Here is a 23043-nt window from a genome sequence, read left to right as displayed (position 1 = left end):
TTGACTTTGCGCCCGTTAGGTATGGAGGGAATTTTGGATTGGTGAGCTGACGGGGTTTTTGCTTTTTTTTCTTCTTCTTTTTTTTTTCTTCCGGCGTCATCTTGTTGATTGGTACGCTATCTTCCTTGCAATTATCATAAAAGGAAGTAGGCTGGATGAAGGCATGTGGTGGTCGGCGAGGGATGGATGGCCGCAGGAAGATTGCTGTATATATTATGCGGCGAAGGAGCGCATCGCGAGAGTGTCCATCGTCCCACCTCTTCTTCCTCCTATGTAGTGGTGTTATACTGTCTGGCAAGTACTAACCAGCCCAACCACATTGTTCAGACCCCTCTTTTTCTTCCCTTTACCTCGCAGATTCGTCCTCCGTCACACGATGCGTACCTCCTCATCAACACCATTCGCGATGCTCCTGCGTGCCCTCGCCGTCAGTGCCGCACCCCGCGGTGGGCCAGGTGGCTGGGGAGGGCCTCACGGGCCGTGCCTGAACTCCACTGGTGTGGATGTCCTTGTCGAGGGGTATACATACCTCCTCGAGTACCCAGGGGGGCCCGATTTTAACAGCACGGCGGAGGCTATCCTGTCGGATGAGTTTGTTGTAGAGTCGGACTCGATCTTGACGCTTTCTGGGAGGCCTGTGAGTCTTTATTCTCTGTTTGATGAGGGTTTTGGCTCTCATAGCTAGCGCATTCATCCTTCGTACACTGTCTGAGCTTCATATGTTCCTGGCGCTGCCTTCTTTCCTTTGTAATCTCTTCTTCTTTCCGTGGGCACATGACCGACAAAACTGTCGTACGGCTTAGGAAAAGAAGAGGGAAAAAGGGAGTTTAGAGGAAATAAAGGTCCGAGTGCTAACGATCTATCAGCTTGGGCAACCAGCCTACCCGTCAAAGGAAGTCTACATCGCAACACAATTCCAGACGCCCCCTCTTCCTGTAGTGCAGACGTTGGACGTGTTTGCGACCTGTGACAGGATCAGCTGTGAGCAATTAATGAAGAACCAATCAGTCTTCTTCTCTATCCTCTTCTTCTGTGATGAACAGCCTTTTAACAAGAACATATCAAAGGGCGGTGGAACGCGAGCGGCATCGGGAGCAACCAATATGAGATCAAGGGGATTATCGTGCTGGACGTGGATGTCGAGGAGGTGCAGATCACCGCGGTGTATAGCGAGTTTAACACGGCGGCGTTCGAGACTGACTTGGGTAGTGCGCAGTGTTAGGAACAGAGATAAGAAAAGGAAAGGTATTATGGGGAGCAGGTGTGCATAAGGGCATCACCGTTCTCCTCGGGCGTCATGAAGAGGGTCTATTGCCGACTTTGGACTCTCTCTCTGTGAATATTGCTAGTCTAGACCCAAGGTCTGGAATTTGATATCGCAAAATGGAGACCGTACGGCACTTGCCCCGACCACGACCCTGAAAATGCCTTGTGATTGGAGGTTTCGTCAACCTTAGTTTGAACCCACTCACCCTTTTCCTGTTTCAACAAATCGTGGTCTTGTGACATGCAGGCTTGCCTGGTAAAAGGCCACCCTCCAGAGCCACCCAACATCGTGGCGATAAGGCCCTTGATCCACTCGCACTGTAACTATATTGTATTAGACAGCTGATTTTTGACGTCAAATAAACTAAGCGGCCCATGGGGTCTGCAAACCTTGTCGCGGAAGTTTTGCAACTTCAGAGGGCCACCTCGACATCGATACAATCAATACAATAGTAGAGATCTTGTCCCTTGCCCAGGTTCCCAAATATGGAGCCATGGTATTCCGGTATTTTCGCGTGTCGTGCGCTATCAACACGCAAGTAGCACACTAGATACTGCATGGGTTGTTACATTTCGCATTTCGCATATGTCAACCTCGTTGAGGTAAATGCATCACAAGGGCGGTACCCAACTGAATAATATCACAACATCTAAATGTGATGAAAGCTGGTGAATGTGACCAATGACTGTTGAAAAGCAGGAAAGCATGATTGATGACTGGGCAGCACACACTCGAATCATAGCACTTGGTTTATATGATTCAATATTAACTGCATAGGAGTCCCTCGCGAGCAGAGTCATGTACGACAACAAGCTCTATCACATTCTCGACCTCACTCTTTAGACTCGCCAATATAGTTTCAAAGGAAGGTCATGAGCAGCGGTACTAATGGTGTATCCAACCCCCCTCTGTAACCATCCGCTCCTTGGTATACAGGGGACATATAGCGACTATACTGTATATCTCCAAGACTATTCTAGATAAGCCGTCGTTGGTCTGCACGTTGGTCTGGAGGCGATCAGTACTAGACCTAGACTCATCTTTTCCCACCATCATTGCAACCAACAACGGGACTAATACCCTAAACCATCGTAGACACAGGCGAATCGAACATGCCATTCGTGCTCTATAGCACCCTGTCCAGGGGGGCGAAGAAAGTTGATATGTCGACTGCGCTATGCTCCATAATTAGGTTCGGCTCCACACATCATGAGGCCATATTCTCCCCACGCCCCCCCCCCCTGACTATGGGTCACTGCCAACGGTCGTCCGAAGTCTCTTCCCCCCTTCGGGCCGGCCTAGGATCCTCACCGCTTCGGTCTCGTAGAGACGTTCGGCCAAGGTGAGAGGGACGAGGATAGAGGGCAGGGGGAGGAGGTACACCGTGACCTTTCCAGTCGATCAACTGGGGATTCTTGATTGTTTAATGGGCTCTTGTTATTTCTTCTCCAAGCCCTTTGCTGCCCTCCACCCCCGGCTTAATTGACTCGGACTTTTTTTTTGTTTTTTGTTTTTGTTTTTTTCTTTTCATTTGTTTGTTTGAACTATGGTACGTATGGATCCGATCGTCCCTAATTCAACGACCATAGACACCCACTTCGGCACCAGCACAAGACAAAGCCATGGGATCGGTCGCGGCACTGGAAGAGGTCTACCAGATCTACCCATCAGGGTGGCAAGACGATCCAGACGAGGAGAGGATCAAGCTGTCCCTGTTCGACCCCATCATCCTGGTCACGTACTGCCAATTCGCATTGTACTTCCGCCTCGATGACGATGACGATGACGACGGCGACAGCGACAGCCATGAACAGCAGAGAAAACGCGAGAGGATCGCAAAGGTGCTTAAGCTGGGCCTCGCAAAGACTCTGAGCCAGGTCCGCCACTTCTGCGGGACAATCGAGAAGGACCCGGAGGGCGGGTTCTCGTTCGTGAAGAGGAGGGACACCTCGATTAAGTACGTGGTCAAGTCTTTAGAGGGGCCTGCATATCCGTCTTTTGGTGATATCGAAAGGGCCTCGTTCTCGTGCAGGTCTTTGGGGGATTTGAGCGAGTATAGCATAGCCGAGTGTATGTTTTTTTTCCCCACGTCTGATAGTCCCTCCTCTCTCCTCTCTCTCTCTCTCTCTCTCTCTCTCTGCTTTGTCGACTAGCAGTCCGCTTACTGGAAGGGACATTGATAAAACAGTGCCGTATGGCGAGGGCCGGCCCGAGTCTGATCCCAATAATAGCCCTGTGATATCAGGCTTCCAGTTGTGAGTGAGAGACACTGTACACGGCGACAGGCCAAGGACGCGTGCCATGCGTGTGCTTTTGGGCCGCGTGGATGTCTTCTCTGACATGACAACTCTCGTCTCGAAACAGGAACTTTGTACGTGGCGGTGCCGTGTTGAGTTCGCATATCCACCACTGGGCGACTGATCTGGTCGGCTGGAGCAACTTTATCCGCCAGCTTGCTGAGTATGTGAAACCCCAAATCGGCCCCTTTGATTACTTCCTTGTGCACAGTCCCATAGGCGCAGGCCAGAGCTCGTTTGACGAGAAGGCAGCCGCTGCCTTCAGAAATAGTGACCCAAGAACTCTCCCTCGAGACGCCGTCTCGATTGTGCGAAAGGGAGGGGGAAAAAAAAGTGTGGTATCATGCAGTTCCTCCCAGCTCACCATCCAACAGCAACTGCCGCGCCATCCACACAGCAAACGCAGACAAAGACGCCACCGCAAGCATCCAATGGCCCCCCTGGGACCCGTCCTGCATAGACCTCAGCCACTACACCGAGCAGCTCCCCACCAGCGCCCTCATCGACGGCCCTCCCATCGAGGCCCGACATCCAGGCCACCCGGAGAAACAACAGACGCTCCTCTTCCACGTAAGCCCCAGCAGCGCCGCCCGGCTGAAGCAAGCCGCGCAACCAGCCGGCAGCGACAAAGAAGAGGACGGGCCCTTGTTGTCGTCGTCGTCATCCTCATCCTCCTCCTCCACCACCTGGATCTCCACCTACGACGCCATGTGTGCCTTCGCCTGGCGCCACCTGACCCGCGCCCGCCTCCCCTACTACAAGCCCGACCCGAGCTCCCAAGCCCCCTGGTTCGGCGAAGCCATCAACATGCGGCCCCGCATCACCAACCCCGCCCCACCCCGCCGCATGGCCCGCAACATGGCCGTAGGAGGGTTCAGCGACGCCCCGGGCCCAGGAGGCCCCTCCCTCCCGACCATCGGCGACCTGGCCCACGACGCCCCGCTGGCCGCCCTGGCGCAGTACGTGCGGCGCCTGACGAGCAGCGTCACGCAGGCGCACGTCGAGGCGCTGCTGGCGTGGATCGCCACCCTGCGCGACAAGCAGTCGGCCAGCTTCAACCTCATGTCCAAGCCGCCCATGACGCTGTTCGTGACGGACCACCGCGCGGCCGATGTGAGTGGGTGTGACTTTGGCTTCGGCAGGCCCGTGGTGCATCGGTTTCTTACGGGAGGGGATGTTTCGGCTAATATGACGCTGGTGTATCCGCCTGCTGCTGCTGCTGCTGCTGGAGGGACGAAAAAGAAGGCCAAGGTTGGTGGGAAGGAGGAGGAGGAGGGTTTGATATGGTGTATCAGCGTGGAGGAGGATATTGTGCCCACTTTGCTGGCGGATAAGGAGTTTGGCAAGTTCTTTGAGTACAGAGGACTTGACTGAGAGAGTCTTGTTTTGTTTCCGTATGCCGTTGATGTGTTTTGGGTTACTTGCTCTTGTTGAATCTTGGCATAATAGCGAGTGAGTGGAAACGAATGCACCGCACCGTATACCGCCAAATCCGACATCTCGTTCCTGAGTGTGCATCCAAATCCAAGTATGCATGTCCGGGTTGGAGTAAGAGAGAGAGCGAAGGGTTGTCAGTTGACGGAATTTAAGGCACTTGCTTTATTCCTGCTGTATACATGTAGTCGAAGCAAGGTCGTCTCTGTCAAGCCCGAGAGTGAGAAATTGCCTGAATCAAGGTGCCTGTCCGCGTGTTGGCATACCGCATCAGACCCTCGATCACGACTGTGAAGTCCAGTAGCCATGTCGGATGCTTTATGTGGATTCCTCTGCATATCTGCTCTGATTACCTACTGGCAGGTCGTGAGTAGATGCTGGATGATTCACCTGATATCTTCCTTGCGCTGGGAGCCCAGTGTATCTCATCTCATCTTCAGTATAGCCATCTAGTACCTTGAAGCAAGGCGTGGCAAATCGAAGGAAAGGCTGTGTGTCTGTCTGTCTGTGTGTGTGTGTGTGTGTGTGTGTGTGTGTGTGTGTGTGTGTGTTCCATGTTGTCGAGATCGATGAAGATGGAGAAGAGAAGGGAAAAATAGACCATCGCTCATCCACAAACCAAAGAAAAACCTGTCCCCAAAGATCCCAATCTATCAGCCGTCACGGCATCCGATTCTATCAGACCGTACAAATAAAGCCTTGGTATCATCCTGCCAGATGGCAAATTCCATGACCATTCTTCATGTCGCTTGGTACTTCTTAATGCAACAGTCACTGTGTGGCAAAATCATCCGGCACCTCTACCGTCTGTGTGCCCTGAAAACCAAGTTGCTTAGACTCGGCTGCCTCGTCGTCTCCCACCATAGGGGTCCCGGGTGTGACCATCAGCTGCGGCGTGTCGACGCTACCGGAGGGCACGTCGTCAGCAACAGCAACAGCAACAGCAGCAGCAGCAGCAGCAGCAGCAGCATGATCATCATCGTCATCATCAGCTCGTGCCCCGTCGTCGTAGGATTCCTGTGTAAGCGTCGCGATGCTCTTGGACATGTCCTCGCTTTCGCCGCCGTCTGTATGCAACGTGGACACATCCTCCACGTGTTCGGTGCCCTCGTGGAGCGAGCTGCGCTTGTCTGCATCCGCAGTGCTCTCCTCCTCAGCGTGGCTCTCGCCAATCTGGCTCAGCCGGCGGCCGGCATTGACGCCCTCGAGCTCCACGCCGACCAGCTGTGCCAGGCTGTTGAAGTTGTAGTTGGGCTCCGTCTCGCTGTCCTCTGCAGGTCGCCCGCCCGCATCATCACTGTTGTCGCTCTTGCCGCTCAGGGAGAGACCACTCGACCGTGGGTCCTGGAATTGTAGGTTGGATGGGTTCTGATAGCTGCCTGGCTGGGACTCGGGGCCCGACTCGGAGGCACTGGAGGCGCTGCTCATCTGGCGGAGGTGGGAAGGCCCGGCAGAGTGAAGTGGAGAAGGGATCGGTCGCGGTGAGGAGGACGGTGGTGGGGCTGGGATGGAGGTTGGGGCTGCTGTCACCGGGTGCACAGCATCGACATTGCTCTTCCCAACCTCGGACTCGGGGCTAACTTGCGGTGGGCCGCCCCTGTCCACAGCCTTCCCTTTGTCGCTGGCGCTCGTGGGGTTGTTAGCCTTGGGCGGGCTCGAGCTGCCTGAGGAAGCCATGGCGTTGGCGGTCGTAGCCTCGACGCGGAGGTTGGATGCAGCACTATTGCCTCTCCTGCGACCGATCGTGCTCAGGCCTGGTAGGCTCAGCGTGCTTCCACTGGCTGAGCTATGCCCGCTCCCGTTGTAAGGTTGACCCTTTGCGGCCGCCTTGGCCGCCTTGCGCTCTTCCTTTTCTTTCCTCTTCGCTTCCTTCCGCTCCTCCTTGTCCGCTTTACGCTTCCGTTCTTCTTCGGCCGCCAGCGACAGCCTGATGGCCTCGGCAAGCATCATGTTCTCCAGGTTTTCCATATGGCTGTGGCGAGGCCCGACGAGTGCCGAGCGGCTCGAGGTGTTTCTGGCACCACCCGGCTCTGAGCCTGACGGTGCGGGTTCCGCACTCGCCGAGGCGGACGCGCCATTGTCGTTGGCGTTGTTCTCGCCAGTGTTTCTCCTGCCAAACCTGCTCATCCTGCCAAATGACCTCCCCGTGTTGTCACCCATCAGGAAGGCGGCCGTGTGCAGAGCAGTGGCAGCTGCAGCGCGCCTGGCCAGGTGATTGCGCTGTGCGGCAAGCTTGGCCGCCCAGTCAGGCCGGACGCGGTCGGTAGTGATGACATTTGGGGCATTGGCGGATAGTGACTGGGTTCGGCGCCGGCCAATCGAAGCGGAGGGCGGAGGTGATACAAAGGGCGACGGTGACGTGGACCCGAGTGAGCTATTTGAGCTCATGGCCGTGCCCATCTGGCCCACGGTGGCGGGGGAGATTGTGTAGGTCAGGCCGCGTCGGAAGGGAGGTGGCTCGTAGGTGACGCCCAGCTCGGGTTGTTGGCAGTAGGGACATGTGGCCGGCTCCGAGATCAGCATTTCGGCCTCCTCCACGTTGGCATCCGGGCTGGAGGCGTCCGCCGCGTTCCCCTCGTTGTCGTGGCTATCCGGAAAGTGCGGATCGGGCCGCTTGATCTGAACGAAACACTCGCTGCATATGGGCTGGTCGCAGCATCTCGTGTGGTTCAGATAGGGAGGGTAGTAGAGGAAGCAGATGGGGCACTCGGCACCCTCCTTGTAGAGGAACACCTCGAGCGGCTGTCCGTTGACGAAGGGGTCATTGGGAAGGTTGATCTCGCGTGGTGTGAGCTCGCTGCTTGATCCGTTTCTTGATCCGAGGCTCAGGGCGGCAGCGAGGGCCTTGGTACGAGGCTTGAAAGCGGCAGGGGATCCTTTGCTGGACGGCCCTGTAAATGTTGGCGAGGGTAGGGCGGAGCCAGCATTGGACGCGCTCCGATCAGATGCCGCAGACATGGTCCGAGGTCCGAGAGGGACGGTGAGATTGTTCAGGTTGGGCGTCGAGCCGGTGGGCGATGCATGCTGGGACGCAGGCCGAGGGATCAGCTCTGGAGGAGGGGTCTGGTCGGCGGGCGGGATCGGGAGGCCTCGTGCGGCGGCGACGATCTGGTGCTCGGCCCAGGTCTCTGAGAAGTCGTTGAGGCCTCGCCAAAAGGGCGCGAGCTTCCTCTCGATCTGTGTGTAAGATGCAGCGAGAGGAGCAACTGTCAGTACCTTCCTTGGGTGGCCAAACGTGAACGTGTAGAGAAGCAAGTCCAAGAGACAAGGTTCACCGTACCTGTAGCTGCCGCACGACCTGCTTGCTGAAGTCCTCGGTGCCGACATAGACACCCATGGTCACCAGGTAGCCGCCATCGACATGCTCTTCCCTTAGACTTCTCTCGCGGTCCTTGATCCGGTTGATCCTCTCCCGTTCTAAGCGACGGGCCTCGCGCTCGGCCCTGGTCTCGCGCCTCTCATGTGAGGACTCGCCCCGGGAGTTGCTGGAGGAACCGATGCCGAGAATGGCACCCAGGTCGTTCCGGCTGGAGCGGTTCCTCAGTCGAGAGCTGTGGTTGTCGCGTGAAGAGGAGGCAGAAGGGTCGAAGGCGGGAGCGATGGAGGATCGGTGGTGACGACCAGAGGAGGCGCTGGGGTCGCCAGAGCGTGACTCTTTAGCTGGAGTATTACCCATGGCTGCAGCAACGAAGGGGTGTTTCTAGGTTGCGCCCAGCTCTTGTATCGGCCCGTCGTCGGTGTCTTCGTCGTCCAAGGGTAAAGAGAGAAATAGAGGAAGGCGAGGCAGGTCGGATGATGCGGCGATGCTCCTAGGAGACAATGCCTTGTGTAGGATGCCTCGAGATCAATGCCGTGTGCATTAATCATAGATGTGAGCAGGGAAGTAGCGGGTTCAAAGAGATACAAGTATCGACTCCAGATCTCGCTGGTTGATATGGAAATAGAGACCCTGGAGGAGGAGGAGGGGCGTGCGTGCAGTAGTATGTAGGTTGTTTGGAGGAAGGCAGCGGATGGTGGAACGGATGAACCAGCTGGGTTCAGCTAAGGTCGAGTGCAGCTGTGGTCTGGGGCTGGTACTACTTTACTGTGCGTGGATCAGTGGACGAGACTCAATAGTGTCGCCCAGCGCGCCACTGGCCGATGCGACGCTGTGTGACTGACGGAAAAGGCGGGGGAGAAAGAAGAGGCGGAGCCCCACCCCAGACAAGGTGGAGTGAGGTCCTGCGCTTCTGCTGAGCAAACAAATATCCACCCAGAGATGCCCACCCAGAGATGAACGTACCGATGAAGAGAACTCCTCCTCCTCTTCTTCTTCTTCTGCTGCTGTGATGTGAAAAAGCAGGTACACGAAGAGGAGTAGTCTGATTGTTGGTGTATGAAAGGATCAGGACCAAGAAGGGAAAGGAAGAGAGAGAGAGAGAGAGAGAGAGAGAGAGAGAGAGAGAGAGAGAGAGAGAGAGAAGAATAAGATAAAGAATAGCATGCAGGACTTTGTTAGGCACCGCCCAGGGGGAGTATTGTGGGGGGCGGTCTAGGCCCAACTTGTGTGAGGCTGGGCCTATACACACAAGAGAGAAAGGGTCAGAAGAGAGGAGAGACGACAAGAAAAAGAGAGTGTTTTTTGTTTCTTTTCCCTTCTTATCTCTATTTTGCCCCCCACTTCCTGGTGACCACAAGCAGCAGGTATCTATATTGATGCTGTTGTGCTTGATGTTTTGCAGAAGGAGAAGAGCACATGTCAGGCCCGTGTCACTGTCCCTTAATTTTGCCAGGGGTACGTACTGACGGTTGGTTGGGTACTGTACTTTGTAGGTGCTATGTGCTACGCTACAGTGGTAGTGGAGGGGTCATGCACTGGCCATGATGTGACCGAGATTTACTGCGGCACTATCGACGTAGCAACCCAAAAGACTGGGTGGTACCCAGGGACCCACTCCCTGAAGATCCCCAAACTGCACAGCTGACTGGCCTCCACCGGCTCTTATTTCAACCTCATCTCAACCCATCATGGCCTGCTGACATTTCTTATCAGGAAATGAGATTGAGAGAGAGAGAGAGAGAGAGAGAGAGAGAGAGGTGTGTTTTGTGTGCGTGTTTGTGCCTTGGTCGTTCTTGAGAAATAACCCCCAACTGATGTATGCATGACCCTCGACATGCACCAAGAGCAAGCTGCACTGTTGGGGGGAACAGCGGCCGCGGCATTAATCTGTATAGTATGGAAATTGTGCACATACCAAGGTCGTGTCTCCCATACAACGAATTAATTGTGCTCCCCCAACCCTCCGCTTGCGGAACTCTAAGGGTTCCAGGCCCTTGACACCATCTCCTCGCTGTCTGAAACATACCCAATAGTATAAGGACGGACAAACGGCTGCTCTTCGCCTCGTGGGTCCCCCTGAGCAGACCACACCCAGGACTGCCCACCATCCTAGGCACCAAGACATCTTGCAATATTAGATCCCATGGTCACAATGCGTCACTATCGCCCAAGATTTCACCACTAGAAGTCTGCCCCCACCACTTTTTTTTTTCTTTTTTTCTGGTGGTGGTGGTGCGCGTGCGCGTGCGCGTGCTTGTGCGCGTGTCTTTTGGTTCTCAATCTAGCCTAGTCTTGCGTGCCTGCTTTCAACAACAGATAAGAAGTATTTCCCATGGTGTGATGGGTAATTGTACTAGGGAATTATGAGAAAATTGAGATTCGTTTGCCAGCACCTTCTTCTTTGTTCCTATAGTATTATCGTAAAGCGTACGGCACGGCAAACCTTTCCCAGGACTGAGGGCTGCTACCAGAACAGCAACCACCTCGAGCGAATATCAACACAACCACAGCCAATACGACCTTCGGAACGCCTCCTCGCTGTGAAAGAGGAAAAGAAGAAGAAAAAAAAGACACACCAAGAGAGACAAAAGGCCCAAGATGCACCTCTTCAGCCGCCATTGCCGGTCCATGCGTGAAACATCCAACTGCTTATGCGTGCAACTAACTATGCGTGATGTAGGACCTCTTATATTTCCTATTCATCCCGATCAGCGTGAGCCAGGAAGGAGAGAGGGAGGGCACATCACAGCGCAGAAGTCCGAAACTTACCCAATGACCCACCACGCGTGCAGCACACCCGGAATCCAGCCCAGTATGGTGAGGAGGATGTTGATCCATAGGTCCGCGTGGAGGCCACGCTTGAGGAACACGCCGACCTGGTGTAGGGACGGTCAGCCAGGAGCTCTCTCTCTCTCTCTCTCTCTCTCTCCTTTGATGATGATCAAGGCAGACTCACAGGTGGTAGGAAGAAAGCAATAAAGTAGTCGATCATGTCCGACGTGGAGGAAACCTGACCGTTCGCCATGGCTGCTAGTGTGTTGTATGAACTTTGACTGTTGTGTTGTCTCGCGAGTCTTTCAATGAATAAAAAGCAAAAGACGAATCAGGAGATTTCGTGTTACTCAGTTAGGTTTGATCTTAAGGTATATGAAGGTGAAATATATGACAATATCCCCAAGCCGCAACAGCATTGCCCTCTCCCCTTATATAAATCTTGGCACCGTGGTCGTAGTCGTGGCTATGATTGTCATGGATAAGGCAATTGGCGAAAGTCCCTGCTTCGCTGCTGCCGGCCTGTCTGCTGGGAAGACGCGCAGGGGGGTTGAAGATGACGTAGTGGGGAAACGTGCTGTAGACAGGGCAAGGGCTGGGCTGGGCTGTGCTGTGCTGTGCTGTGTTGTGTTGGGACCCCTGATGATTTGACGTCACAGCCACTGCACCCTGGCCATGTACGCAATTATTCGCAACAAAAAAAGGACATGTTCTAAAATTGCAGGAAGGTTGTTCGTGGTCGTTGAGAACGGTCACATGCTGCTGTCTTGCTCCGAATATAGTTTATAATGGTTCGTTCCGCCATTTTAGCGGGTGTCCCTGGTACCTGCATGGCTTTAGTTCCATCAACTTTCAATATCAACGACAAGGAAACAAATGACATGTCTCAGCAAGGGGAATGACAACGCCTCGCCTCGAGGCCTTTTGTGGTGCGTGCGTGCAACGTGTTCAACTGCAGAGACTTTGCGTTTTCAAGAATGCAGCTTCTCTTGCTACAAGAGGGGCCGAGATTCCGTGATCATCTCATGCCATATCCTTACTCTGTTTCTGCTGGGCAGAGGCGATATCTTGAGAAGTATTAACAGAATAAACAGTGAATGACTGGTAGCCAAGCCCTGAGCGGGGACTTGAACTGCTTAGATTTTGGCCGTGGCCATTGCGGAATGCCCCACGAGGCTAAAGTTGCGTCTTCACCGGTTGAGTCACTGCAAACCGAGTCCACCTTTTTAAGTTAAGATGAAGAAAAGTATGCACTCCATCTCACTATGGATGCGATGATTGCCCGGCAATTCCAGTCATCACTCCAGAAAAGAAAAAGAAACACCATCAAAAAGAGTCTCCATGGCGTTCTACCCAGACATCTTGGTGACGGGGTCTTCGGGGCATCTCGGCCATGCCCTTATGCTCTCCCTCGCGAAATATGGGTACACTGCACTGGGCATCGACATCCTCGCCTCGTCCACACCCAACACCCTCGTCGGCTCCATCACAGACGAAACCTTTGTCAATGGTGTCTTCACCACGTATCCCTCAATCCGGCATATCATTCACACTGCAACCCTGCACAAGCCGCATGTCACTACTCACACTAAGGCCACTTTCATCCAGACCAACATCACCGGCACCCTCACACTCTTGGAAGCTGCCGTAGCCGCACGGGATAGGAATCATGACCAAGACGGTAACAGCAGCAGCGGTCATACTATGACTTTCATTTTTCTCAGCACGACGTCCGCCTTTGGCACGGCTCTCAGCCCCAAGCCAGGCCAGCCCGCGGCGTGGATCGACGAGGATGTCGTCCCGCAGCCCAAGAACATTTACGGCGTGACAAAAGTGGCCGCTGAGGACGTCTGCAGGCTAGTGCATCTGCAGACAGGCCTGCCGGTGGTGGTGCTGAGGACGAGCCGGTTCTTCCCCGAGGAAGATGACGATGCAGAACGCAGCAGCGCCATGGGGGCAGACAATCTCAAGGTGTGCGAGCTGGCGTACCGCAGGGTCGACATCGCGGATGTGGTTGGTGCGTGCGTGGCCGCAGTGAGAAAGGCTGCCGCGGGCGAGGTGGGCTGGGGGAAGTATATCATCAGCGCCCCCACACCGCTGACCAGAGAGGCAGAGACGCTGGCGCTGCTGAATGCCGGAGATGGGCCGGACAGCGTGGGAGAGGTTCTGGAGAGGGCTGTCCCGGGATGCAAGAACGTCTTCCAAACCCAGAACTGGACGTTCCTAGGGAGAGTAGACAGGGTGTATGATTCTTCGAAGGCTGTGAGGGAACTGGGCTGGGTGCCAACGTATACCTTTCAGAGGGCAGTGGAGGTACTGGCTAGGGGTGACGAGTGGAAGAGTGAGTTGATGAGTAGGGTTGGGAGAAGAGGGTATCACGATAGGCCTACTGGGGTCTACACGGCTTGATGGTAAAGCCTCACCCATGAATTCACGATACAATCTGGTCTATGGATCCAAAGCCGCCGTTGACCCCCTCCCTGTCTTTCTTTTTCTTCTCTTCCTCCTTCTTTTCCTTCTCCTTCCTCTCTCACACGAACCCTATTCAGAGCCAGGTCTCAAGCAATCGCAATAGATAGTCCATTAGTGAGACCAATCTATATACTGGCTAGAATTCTTTTTCTCAAAGTGATTGGCTATTTGGTCGACTGGTCTTTCCCTCAGGGAGACAAAAAAAGGACAATATGCAGCCAATCATCTACCAAGCACAGTGTCAACATACTGTCCATTTTTCCTCTCTTCTTCTTGCTTTCTGCAGGATCCCGTTGCTGACACAATCTCCACTGTCTCCTGCAATGCTAACTCGACATTGGGGTAAGAAGGATGGTGGGTGACAGGCAACACGGGGGGTATATTACTATGGTACACTGCGTCTTGTCCAGGAGTGGGTTGGCCTCGAGTCAAGGTTCCTGGACGGATGGATTGGGGCTGGACCATTGGGAAGGATTCTCAGTTACACTGATCTAGGACGACAAAGAACGGAGTACCCCACCTTGCCCACCACTGCCGTGCGGGGAAGACTTGTCTTCCCCGGCTTTCATTACCCCGAACGGTAGCCCCCGTCTGGGGAGGGCCCCCTCTACTATATCGACCATGATATGCTTTTCACGGCCTGTTTTGTTGCGTATCGTATTACAACACGATAACCATCACATCCACAATTCGATAATCCACAATCATAATCCACTGCACAATCAGAAAGACCCACCTCCATTCGTGTGTTCTCTGGTCAGCATCTCTTCATCCATTTGGCTCAACAATAGTAGTTCGTTGTGGCTCACCTCCGCCGAGATGAGAGGCTTTTTTGGGGTCGACAAGATCGGGTGTCTTAAGTCTATTATGTTTTGAGGGACGAAGAGCGCGCCATCTGGTACAACATGGCGTGTCTCAGGCTCGAGAAGCCCTCTCTTTCCTCCAGAAAGCTTTGCTATAGATCAGACTTTCATAGGTAGAAACGACGTTAACTCATGCCATGGACAGCAAGGACAATTTCTGTGAAATGACCTATAATGTTCTCGATAAGCTGTGATTTCAAACACAGCTGCCAGTGCATGTTTTCAACAAGCTTGATTCCCAATTCGTGCCACTGTTTAGTCTTGTGGAGGAGCAACCACCCCTCCTCAACTCCCAACGGTCCTGGTGGGGAATCCCGCCCATTATTCTAACTTTTTTATCCTATCCTTTTCGGCCAACGTTGTCACGGTGTGTGTGTGTGTGTGTGTGTGTATGTAGAGGGGGTACCTAACCGGCTATTTGGCGGATGATCCTCAACACACACAAGCAGGGGTTTGTTAATAGGCGATTACATCCGAACCGTGTAAGTACTTTACCCGGATGGCCTCCCCATAAATATATCGTCTACTGTAATCTTGCATCTACTATGAGTAAGTCTGGTCCTTCTTTCTTCTCCTCCTCCTCCTCCCTCTGCCCTCGCGCCTCCGTCTTGTCTCCTGCCTCTCTCTCTCCCCACGTCGTGAACCTTTCTTTCCCACAAAGAAGAAAGGAATTTTCCCGCCATGCCGTGGATACAAAAGGTCATCCGCAACGAGGCGGTCAGGCTGGACCCTCCAGAGGTGTACAACTGGAGGGTGTTTGCCCTGGCCGCGGCAGCATGTTTCGGCGGGACGCTGTTCGGCATGGACACGGGCATCATCGGCGGCGTGCTCACCCTGCCCGACTTCAAGAAGGAGTTTGGCCTCGAGGGCTTCACCACCTCGGCCAGCGCCAACCTGTCGGCCAACCTCGTCAGCACCATGCAGGCCGGCGCCATCGTCGGGGCCCTGGCCGCCCTGCCCCTCGGCGAGAAGCTCGGCCGGAAGCCCAGCCTCATGATCATCGCCGTCTTCGCCCTCGCCGGCGGTCTCATCCAGGCCTTCTCCAACGGCAATTTTGGCACCTTTTATGCGGGCCGGGTCATCGAGGGCTTGGGCCTGGGCGGTGCGACCATGCTTGCGCCGCTTTACGTCTCCGAGAACTCGCCGCGCGCCATCCGAGGGTTGTTGATTGGCTTTTACCAGCTTTTTGAGACCATGGGGGCCATGATTGCTTTCTTTATTGATTATGGCTCGCTGCTCCATATCAAGGTTGGTCTTGAATCTTGTTCATTTCTTGGGCCTATATTCATTGTGTCTTGGATGACTACGATCTCGAATTCAAACAAGAAAATACTTACTAACCGTCGTTTTCTCCTCCTTCTCTTCAAGGGTCACGCTTCTTGGCAGGTCCCCCTGGCCCTGCAGTCCCTCCCACCCTTCCTCATCTTCATCACCATCTTCTTCTGCCCAGAGTCCCCGCGCTGGCTCGCCAGCAAGGACAACTGGGAGAAGGCCTCGGGGGTGCTGTCGAGCGTGCGCCACCTCCCCGTCGAGCACCCGTACATCCAGCAGGAGCTCCTGGAGATGAGGATGCAGCTCGAGGAAGAGCGGCGGTCGGTCCATGGGTCTGGCTTCTGGGCTATGCAGAAGGAGTGCTGGCTTATTCCTGGGAACAGGAAGCGGGCTCTTATGGCCATGGCGCTGATGACTGCACAGCAGTGGACAGGCGTGAGTTGATGTCCTTTTTTTCTTCTTTTTCTTTTTCCCTTTTCTTTCTTCTTGTTTTCTCCTTCCTTCTTGAAATGAACGAGCCTGACCGGGATTCGAAAATTCTTCTTGTTCAAACAGACCAACGCCATCAACTACTACGCCCCCGAGATCTTCGAATCCCTCGGCATCACAGGCAACGCCGAGTCCCTCCTGGCCACAGGTGTGTACGGCATCGTCAAGATGTGCTCCTGCGCCATCTTCATCACCTTCCTCGCCGACACCCTAGGCCGCCGCTGGTCCTTTGTCTGGACCGGCTTCGCCATGGGCATCTTCATGTTCTACCTCGGCTTCTTTGTTCGCTTTGCCGCCCCCAAGACCGGTGCGCCTCAGACGCCTGCGGGCACCGCCGCCCTGGTCATGGTCTACCTCTTTGCCGCTGCATTTCAGTTCGGCTGGGGCCCTGTGTGTTGGATCTATGTCAGCGAGATCCCGACAAACCGGCTTCGAGGCTACACCGTCAGCATTGCTGCTGCCACGCAGTGGGTGTTCAACTTGGTCGTCACCAGAATCACGCCCATCATGCTCAAGACGGTCGGCGGAAGTACTGGGTACGGAACGTATTTTCTCTATGGGAGCTTTTGCTTTACTATGGGCACCGTAGCGTTCTGGATCCCAGAGACAAAAGGGGTACGTCTGTTTTTTATTATTATTATTATCCTTTCGTTCCTTTTGTGTTATTGCACATTCCTCTTTGCTATTGCTTGTCGTGTTCATGTCTTGCTAACATGTGAGGTTTCTTCTCTTTTTTTTTTGTCCAGTTGTCGCTGGAGCGCATGGACGAGCTCTTTGGCACGGCCGACCTGGGTGTGGACGACCTCGGGGCCGCGACGAAACGGGCCGAGGCGGGAGATGTCGAGGCTTCGCAGTATGAGTACTCTGAGCAGCAGAAATGATTGCTTGGGAATTGTGGTGTGTGAAAGCAGACAATTCTTTTGTGGTTATTGTACATCTTTGGAAATACCAAGACCATGCAGCGGGAAGAGCATGAGAATTCAATACCACCCCGTCATGTCCATCGACTAGGTTGAACAAAACCGACGATTGGCTCGTGCTCCAGGACTAAATGCTCTTGAGTCGCTCAGGAGGAGACTAGATCAATCATTAAGTAGTAGCTGTGGAACGTTGACGAGGACTTGATTCTTTTCTGTAGGCCTGCCCTTCTCGTCCCTGACTACGGCAACTTTTTTTTGTTTTGGACTTGATATCATTTCGTGGTGGACTATATCACAAGACGCACTGTCTTCTTCTTGATGAGACGCTGTATGCTCTTCAGTTGCCATTGCAGCCTTGTCTGTTCTCAAGATTTCAATGACCCGCTCTAGGTAATTAACTAGTTGCGGTGACGTACAAGAATCAATTTGCGTACTAATACTTTAACCTTCGTTGACGGGAGATCCCTTAGCGTCGTCACCACTACGTACGAGACTCGAGATCCCTTGCATCACATTTTCCCCATCAGTCAAGGGCATTTCTGACGTAGGGAGAGTGTGGAGGAAAAAGAAACTCTACTTTATCAACTCAGATGTCCTGCTCTCACTTTCAACTCGATATCTTGGTAGTTCAGAGGCCATTCGTCTTACCACTGTATGTTCTAGATCATCTGATCAATTCTTAAACTGGACATGTCTCCATCGAAGATGGAGAAGAAGGGGGAGGGCAACAGCAACAGCAAGAATAGCAAGAGCAGGTCTCCCTCACACGAGCCGCACCAGCACCAGGCCAACGCAACGACCCACCGACAAGAGGATGAGTGGAAGCACCGCGCCCCTTACAGGGTTCTCGACGACGATGACGATGACAAGGACGTGTCTCCGGCTCGCTGGCATGGCGCATGCCACTGCGGACGAGTGAAATACCAACTCCACCGCGACCGGCCCCTGTCCTCCAAGTACTGCCACTGCACTACCTGCCAGCGCCTCCACGGCGCCCCCTTCCAGTGGGCCGCCATCTTCCACAAGGAAGACATCCGCTTCACGCAGGGCCACCACGACCTGGGCTGGTATGACCCAAGCTCGCAGTCCCAGGCGCACCACCTTCCATGCAAGGTACAGTGTGCGTTCTGCCGGACGCCCATCATGGACGAAGGGCGGAACATGATCTTGCTATTTCCTACCTTGATCGAGGGGATTAATACGCCCGAGGGGCGGAAGGCGTTCGAGGCCAAGTGTCACATGTTCTATCCGCAGAGAGTGGTTGATTTCAAAGGGGATGGGGTGGCCAAGTGGGACGGGCTGGAGGATAAGAGTGACTTGTTGGATGACGATGGGAATGTTGTCAAGAAGAGGAGGAAGGAGGAAAAGAAAAAGGAAGAGAAGAAGCAGAATGGGGACGATGAGGAGGAGGAGGAGGAGGGTGAGAGATGAATTGTTTTCGAAGAGAAGTTGCCCTAGCCTGGGAGAATTTCCAAAAAATTTGGCCAAGGATGATCTACTCTCTTTCCTCATTCAACCATGACTTCACTATCTGAAGACCTCAAAGTAGGGGTCACACCTAAATATCCAGGAATTACGCAACACACCCCTCCTCCCGGAAAATTCCCTCCCGTCTGATCAATTGCATATGTGGTCGGAAGAATCTGCAAAGTGGCAAGTGCTCACGTTTTTAACGGTACTATAATTCTTTATTCATTGGTGGCTTTTGTATCTCAACTTGGCATCTTCTCTTGGGATGAATTTATTAGCCCCGGCGAAAGTACTCACGGTAACACTTCTTGCGTGATGCGGTTTTCAAAGCAAGATCTTCGAAGAAAAGCTTCTATTTCTTCCCCGCGATTGAGTCATCGGTTTCCCAAGAGTCGAGCACGGCAAAATTCAGCCAGCCCCCCTCTCCCCCCCTCCCAAAGATCTCAAGTAACTAAGAAACCACTATAACACAGTTTGAGCCAGATCCAAAGAGGAACTAGTTAAGATGATCTTGAACCAGGTACAAAACCCTAAAGTCCCCCTCCAATACCCCTATTTAAGTTCCAACTAGTGTTCCAACTCGACAACGGTCATAAGCTTTGCCAGGAACCAGCCGCAGGATTGTGCTGAGCTGGTCCGCCTTCTGGTTTGCACTGGCTGACGGACTGGGAACTGCAGGAACCCGAGGTGATCACCACAGTATAGATTCAACCCGTGATGAGAGGGTGCTGCGGCCCCCTTTCCGGAACCTCATAGCCACTGTGTTCATGCAACATGTTTCATTAGCATGATTGGAGTGAGTGATTTCTAAAAGATTATTTTGTTTCTTTTGTTTCTTTTGTTTCTTTTGTTTCTTTCCTCCATAATATCATTGCACTCAATTGCAATCACCAAGAAACTTTTGAACATGATAAATAGAGCTCAACCTTACTTTTTTTTGCAATCTGCCCTTTTTTTTTTTTTTTGAAACAAGATGAGAGCTTCAGCCAGAAGAAGAGAGGGGAAAAGAAAAAAAGAAGAAGAGAGGAGAAGGAATTTTGTTGAGGAGCAAAACACCAAGCCCCTCCCTCTGGAACATCAAATGCCAATAGTCATGATACCTCGCAAAACTTAAAATCGACACCAAACCCCACCGTCACCACAACAAATCCTCCCCCCCCCTCCTCTCTCTCTCTCGATGCCTTCCTCAGAACCCAAACCGCCGACAGACCTCCTCGCTCACGACAGCAGCACCTCGCGCAGGCGGATAGTTTCTCCTGACCACGGCCTGCAACGGCTCCCAGGCCGTCCTGGCGACCCTGTTGCGGCCCAGCGCCCCCGTGAGGGCGGCAAACTGGGCATCGACGGGCAGGTCCCGGGGCATGTTCAGCAGCAGGGCCACGGCGTCGTAGTACTCGCACTCGCGCGGGCCCTGGCACCCCGTGGCGAGCTCGACCAGCTCGCCGCACAGCCGCACCCACGCCGGCACGACGTCCCTGTCGATGAACCCTTCCAGGAACCGGAACTCGATGGTCCGCGGGCCCGCGTCCGAGGGGTCCTCCTCGAGCGCGTGGAAGTTGAACCCCAGCCGCCGGAACTTGCGCTCGCGGCCGCGGAGCATGTAGCCCAGCTCCTTGTGGTCCTTGGCGCGCCAGATGGCCCGCAGCGCCGGGCGGTGCTCGTACAGGGAAGATGTGGGGGTGGTATTGGTAATGGTGGTGGTAGTGGTAGTAGTAGTGGTTGTTGTTGTTGTTGTCGTCGTCGTTGTAGGAGTACTGCAGATGTTCCGGCGGACGGGCTCCTTGAGCTTGGCGAGAAAGACCTCAAAGTCGTCGGGCTTGCTGGTGTAGATGGTGTCGACAGCTGCTGCCGATGGTGGTGGTGGTGGCTGCACGGTTGCGCAGCCCCGCCCGTCTGACAATGGCAATACAGGCTCCCGCTCGAGGAGGGCCATGGCGATGCGGCTGTGCTTGCGCCAAGGGTAGCTCCAGGTGTAGTGGTGGTCATAGTTGGGCGACTGTGGGTCCTTGAGGCTGCGGAGGAGTGGCTCGCTCAGCCACAGGATGCTGGCCAGCCTCTTGAGGGTGTCCAGGGAGAAGAACCTGGCGTCGCACCGGCCCAGGTGGACGTGCGTCTCGCAGGAGGCGTTGGCGGTGATGTTGAACTGTCGGTTGATGGTCTCGAGGATGCTCTTGAGCGTGGAGAAGGCGTGCTCCTTGCGCGACCAGTGCAGGATGGGCGAGCATATCTCGACCGGTGTCCAGACGTATCTGTCGTAGTCTGGGTGGCTCGTGTCGAGCAATGGGCGGTCGGGGTCGTCATGGGTATATGTCAGGTAGGGAGGCACAGCAGAGTTGGCCTTGTAGACGATCCAGTGCGTGTTCCAGTAATCAGTGTGCGTGAGGCTCTGCGCCTTGACTTGGTGGCTCGTCGTGGCGTTCACCCCAGGGAGGGCGTCTATGGCTCGCGCCACGGCCTCCCAGTCGTCTCGCTGCAGTTGCACCTCGGTATCCGTCATTGAGTTTCGCAGGTCCACGGGCCGGTGCGCCACAAATGGCCGCACCCCTCGGTACTTGGAATTGTTGATCTCGGCTGCGCCGTGAACTATCAAAAACTTGAGCTCTACGGCAAACGTCATGTCCTCTGCCCTGTCCAGAGCAGAGAATCTTTGAGACTCTGGTAGTACTATGCGGGATGACATTGTTGTCGTTTCCCCTCATGCGTTTTGCTTGCAAGAAGGGTTTGAAGAGATTGTTACGATAAAATGGAACACGATAATTAAAAAGAAAAATTTACCAAAAAAAAAAAAAAAGGACAATTTTATCGGTAATGACTGAGGGTTTCGAAGGGGAGAGGAAAGGAAGAGGAGAGAAAGAGAGAAAGAAGAAGAAGAAGAAGAAGAAAAAAAGAGGGTCTGTAGAGTAGATTTTGAAATCACAAGAAAATGTTTCCCACCCCCCGGTACACTTCTTTAGGTATTGACCATGAAAATGGGTCGATGAATGGGTCCTTTCCAATCTATTACTCGGCAAAAAGTTAATCATTAAGTTGAGGCCTAAGCATGAGAGCCTCAAAAAAGGCTATAAAGCGACCTGGGCGTCATGAATGCATAAAGACCGCCACCTATCCAGAGACAGGCTTCTTTTTAAGCCCTGCATGAGACACACTACCGTGTTAAGTACGAAAATGCTCACTGTGGGCCTGGCTCTGTAAATCACTCAAGACTGGCTGCTGCAACTCGGCGACTGTTTTGGGTATCACACAGTCGGTCATCTGCAGGTAGCCAAGCTGTGCAGATGATTGAGAGAGGAACCCTTGCAGGTTCGGAAACTGGTCTGCTGTTAGTCACACAACCGTGGGGGGAGAGAGGCGAGGAGGGAAAAGAAAAGAAGGGAAAAGGAATTCAAAAGGGAAAAGGAAAAAAGAAAGGACAGAAGAAAGACGAGAAAAGTAAATTTTCAAAATAAAGAAATAATAGAAAGAAAAACAAGGTAATATTTGAAGGTAGTGAAACCGAGGAAGGGGAGGGGTCCTTTCTGCAATCCTCCTTATTGCCGGTTTGTAATTATTTTAAAACCCTCCCCCCATCCCAGGTTATGGGCGCTTCCAAGGTTTTCTTCTGGTTGCAGCGTCGCAAAATCTTTACACCTGCCAAAGATGGGTAGAGACTTTCCACTGCACACGACAATCCAATCAAAGTATGTACAGAGACTTCATGTGTCCCCTATACGAGAGTAAAAACGGAAGAGGTCACCGTCTGAAGGACCTATTCAGCCGAAGTCAGACAAGGATTAAATGTGATCAGTTACCAACGTCAACTAAGAGTGCAATGATGATGTGCCCCCCCCCCCCCCCAATGGGGATTGTCATAAACGCCAAAATTTTAGTCTGAAGACGCCAGAACCGTTCCTTATCTGATTTACCTCCATCTAAAAATGCAAGACAACTTTTGCATCACGTCTCAAACATCGGCGGTGGCGCAACTGAGGAGGGGGTGTGGCCTGAGTATTCCTGTCTGGGACACGCCCCTCCCCCACCCTCTTCAGCCGTTTTGAGTAGAGGAGGGGCTCTTTACGCAGGAGAAGAGACAGGTACAGGGGGATAAATTGGTTTCCGGTAGAAAGGAAATGGTGTTTAACCCTAACCCCAGTCACATCTTTGTTACTTTTGGTGGAGGTGGTTCTGATGGGAATAATGGATGAGGCTGGCCCTTGGCTGGCCTAAATTGAAGAAGAAGAAAAGAAGACAAGAAAGAAGAGGATCTTGAAAAGAAGAACAAGAAGAAAAAACAAAAGTCAGAATCAACATAACCACCCTTGAAAAAGTGCGGCTGACTGTCATCCATCCCCATGTCTTTGGCCTAAAGCAGTGCTTACGTCTCCTTTCAAGGTCGCCCTTGGTCAATTAGTAAGGTTGATCTCCGAGAGCATAAATATAAGACAAGTGTTTGAATTCTCTAGAACCGCCCCGGAACGTCGGACATAAGCCA

The 23043-nt window shown here is 53.5% G+C and overlaps 9 protein-coding genes across 9 annotated transcripts; 6 read left to right on the top strand and 3 right to left on the bottom strand.

Moving 5' to 3' along the window:
- Positions 1-406: 406 nt before the first annotated feature.
- On the top strand, positions 407-1222 carry M406DRAFT_333924 (uncharacterized protein; the record flags this gene model as incomplete). The annotated part of the gene is made up of 3 exons (XM_040920885.1): positions 407-637; positions 867-981; positions 1068-1222. 3 exons carry the CDS (start codon positions 407-409, stop codon positions 1220-1222), a joined length of 501 nt encoding a protein of 166 aa, XP_040772858.1.
- A 1667-nt stretch (positions 1223-2889) lies between these two features.
- M406DRAFT_342569 (uncharacterized protein) lies at positions 2890-4938 on the top strand (the record flags this gene model as incomplete). The annotated part of the gene is made up of 5 exons (XM_040921786.1): positions 2890-3337; positions 3456-3522; positions 3632-3727; positions 3939-4788; positions 4828-4938. The coding sequence occupies 5 exons, from the start codon at positions 2890-2892 to the stop codon at positions 4936-4938; spliced, it is 1572 nt and encodes a 523-aa protein (XP_040772857.1).
- An 831-nt stretch (positions 4939-5769) lies between these two features.
- M406DRAFT_348037 (uncharacterized protein) lies at positions 5770-8950 on the bottom strand (the record flags this gene model as incomplete). The annotated part of the gene is made up of 3 exons (XM_040922355.1): positions 8279-8950; positions 6074-8175; positions 5770-5902 (listed from the first exon to the last, which is right to left on the bottom strand). Exons 1-3 carry the CDS (start codon positions 8672-8674, stop codon positions 5770-5772), a joined length of 2631 nt encoding a protein of 876 aa, XP_040772856.1. The 5' UTR covers positions 8675-8950.
- Positions 8951-10558: 1608 nt separating this feature from the next.
- On the top strand, positions 10559-10974 carry M406DRAFT_57984 (uncharacterized protein). The gene has a single exon (XM_040924592.1). The coding sequence runs from the start codon at positions 10681-10683 to the stop codon at positions 10951-10953; it is 273 nt and encodes a 90-aa protein (XP_040772855.1). The 5' UTR covers positions 10559-10680; the 3' UTR covers positions 10954-10974.
- A 108-nt stretch (positions 10975-11082) lies between these two features.
- M406DRAFT_265260 (UPF0057-domain-containing protein) lies at positions 11083-11342 on the bottom strand (the record flags this gene model as incomplete). The annotated part of the gene is made up of 2 exons (XM_040917718.1): positions 11083-11193; positions 11274-11342. 2 exons carry the CDS (start codon positions 11340-11342, stop codon positions 11083-11085), a joined length of 180 nt encoding a protein of 59 aa, XP_040772854.1.
- A 1088-nt stretch (positions 11343-12430) lies between these two features.
- Positions 12431-13498, top strand: M406DRAFT_342567 (NAD(P)-binding protein; the record flags this gene model as incomplete). Its single annotated transcript, XM_040921785.1, has 1 exon — positions 12431-13498. One exon carries the CDS (start codon positions 12431-12433, stop codon positions 13496-13498), a length of 1068 nt encoding a protein of 355 aa, XP_040772853.1.
- Positions 13499-15105: 1607 nt separating this feature from the next.
- Positions 15106-17066, top strand: M406DRAFT_265884 (putative MFS quinate transporter; the record flags this gene model as incomplete). The annotated part of the gene is made up of 4 exons (XM_040917768.1): positions 15106-15672; positions 15793-16131; positions 16252-16800; positions 16932-17066. The coding sequence occupies 4 exons, from the start codon at positions 15106-15108 to the stop codon at positions 17064-17066; spliced, it is 1590 nt and encodes a 529-aa protein (XP_040772852.1).
- A 744-nt stretch (positions 17067-17810) lies between these two features.
- M406DRAFT_265643 (uncharacterized protein) lies at positions 17811-18536 on the top strand (the record flags this gene model as incomplete). The annotated part of the gene is made up of 1 exon (XM_040917752.1): positions 17811-18536. One exon carries the CDS (start codon positions 17811-17813, stop codon positions 18534-18536), a length of 726 nt encoding a protein of 241 aa, XP_040772851.1.
- Positions 18537-19761: 1225 nt separating this feature from the next.
- Positions 19762-21255, bottom strand: M406DRAFT_333918 (uncharacterized protein; the record flags this gene model as incomplete). The annotated part of the gene is made up of 1 exon (XM_040920884.1): positions 19762-21255. One exon carries the CDS (start codon positions 21253-21255, stop codon positions 19762-19764), a length of 1494 nt encoding a protein of 497 aa, XP_040772850.1.
- Positions 21256-23043: the final 1788 nt, after the last annotated feature.

The sequence above is a fragment of the Cryphonectria parasitica genome (genome assembly GCF_011745365.1).
Source record: "Cryphonectria parasitica EP155 unplaced genomic scaffold M406scaffold_8, whole genome shotgun sequence".
Taxonomy (NCBI): domain Eukaryota; kingdom Fungi; phylum Ascomycota; class Sordariomycetes; order Diaporthales; family Cryphonectriaceae; genus Cryphonectria; species Cryphonectria parasitica.
This window is presented reverse-complemented; position numbering and strand designations above follow the sequence as displayed.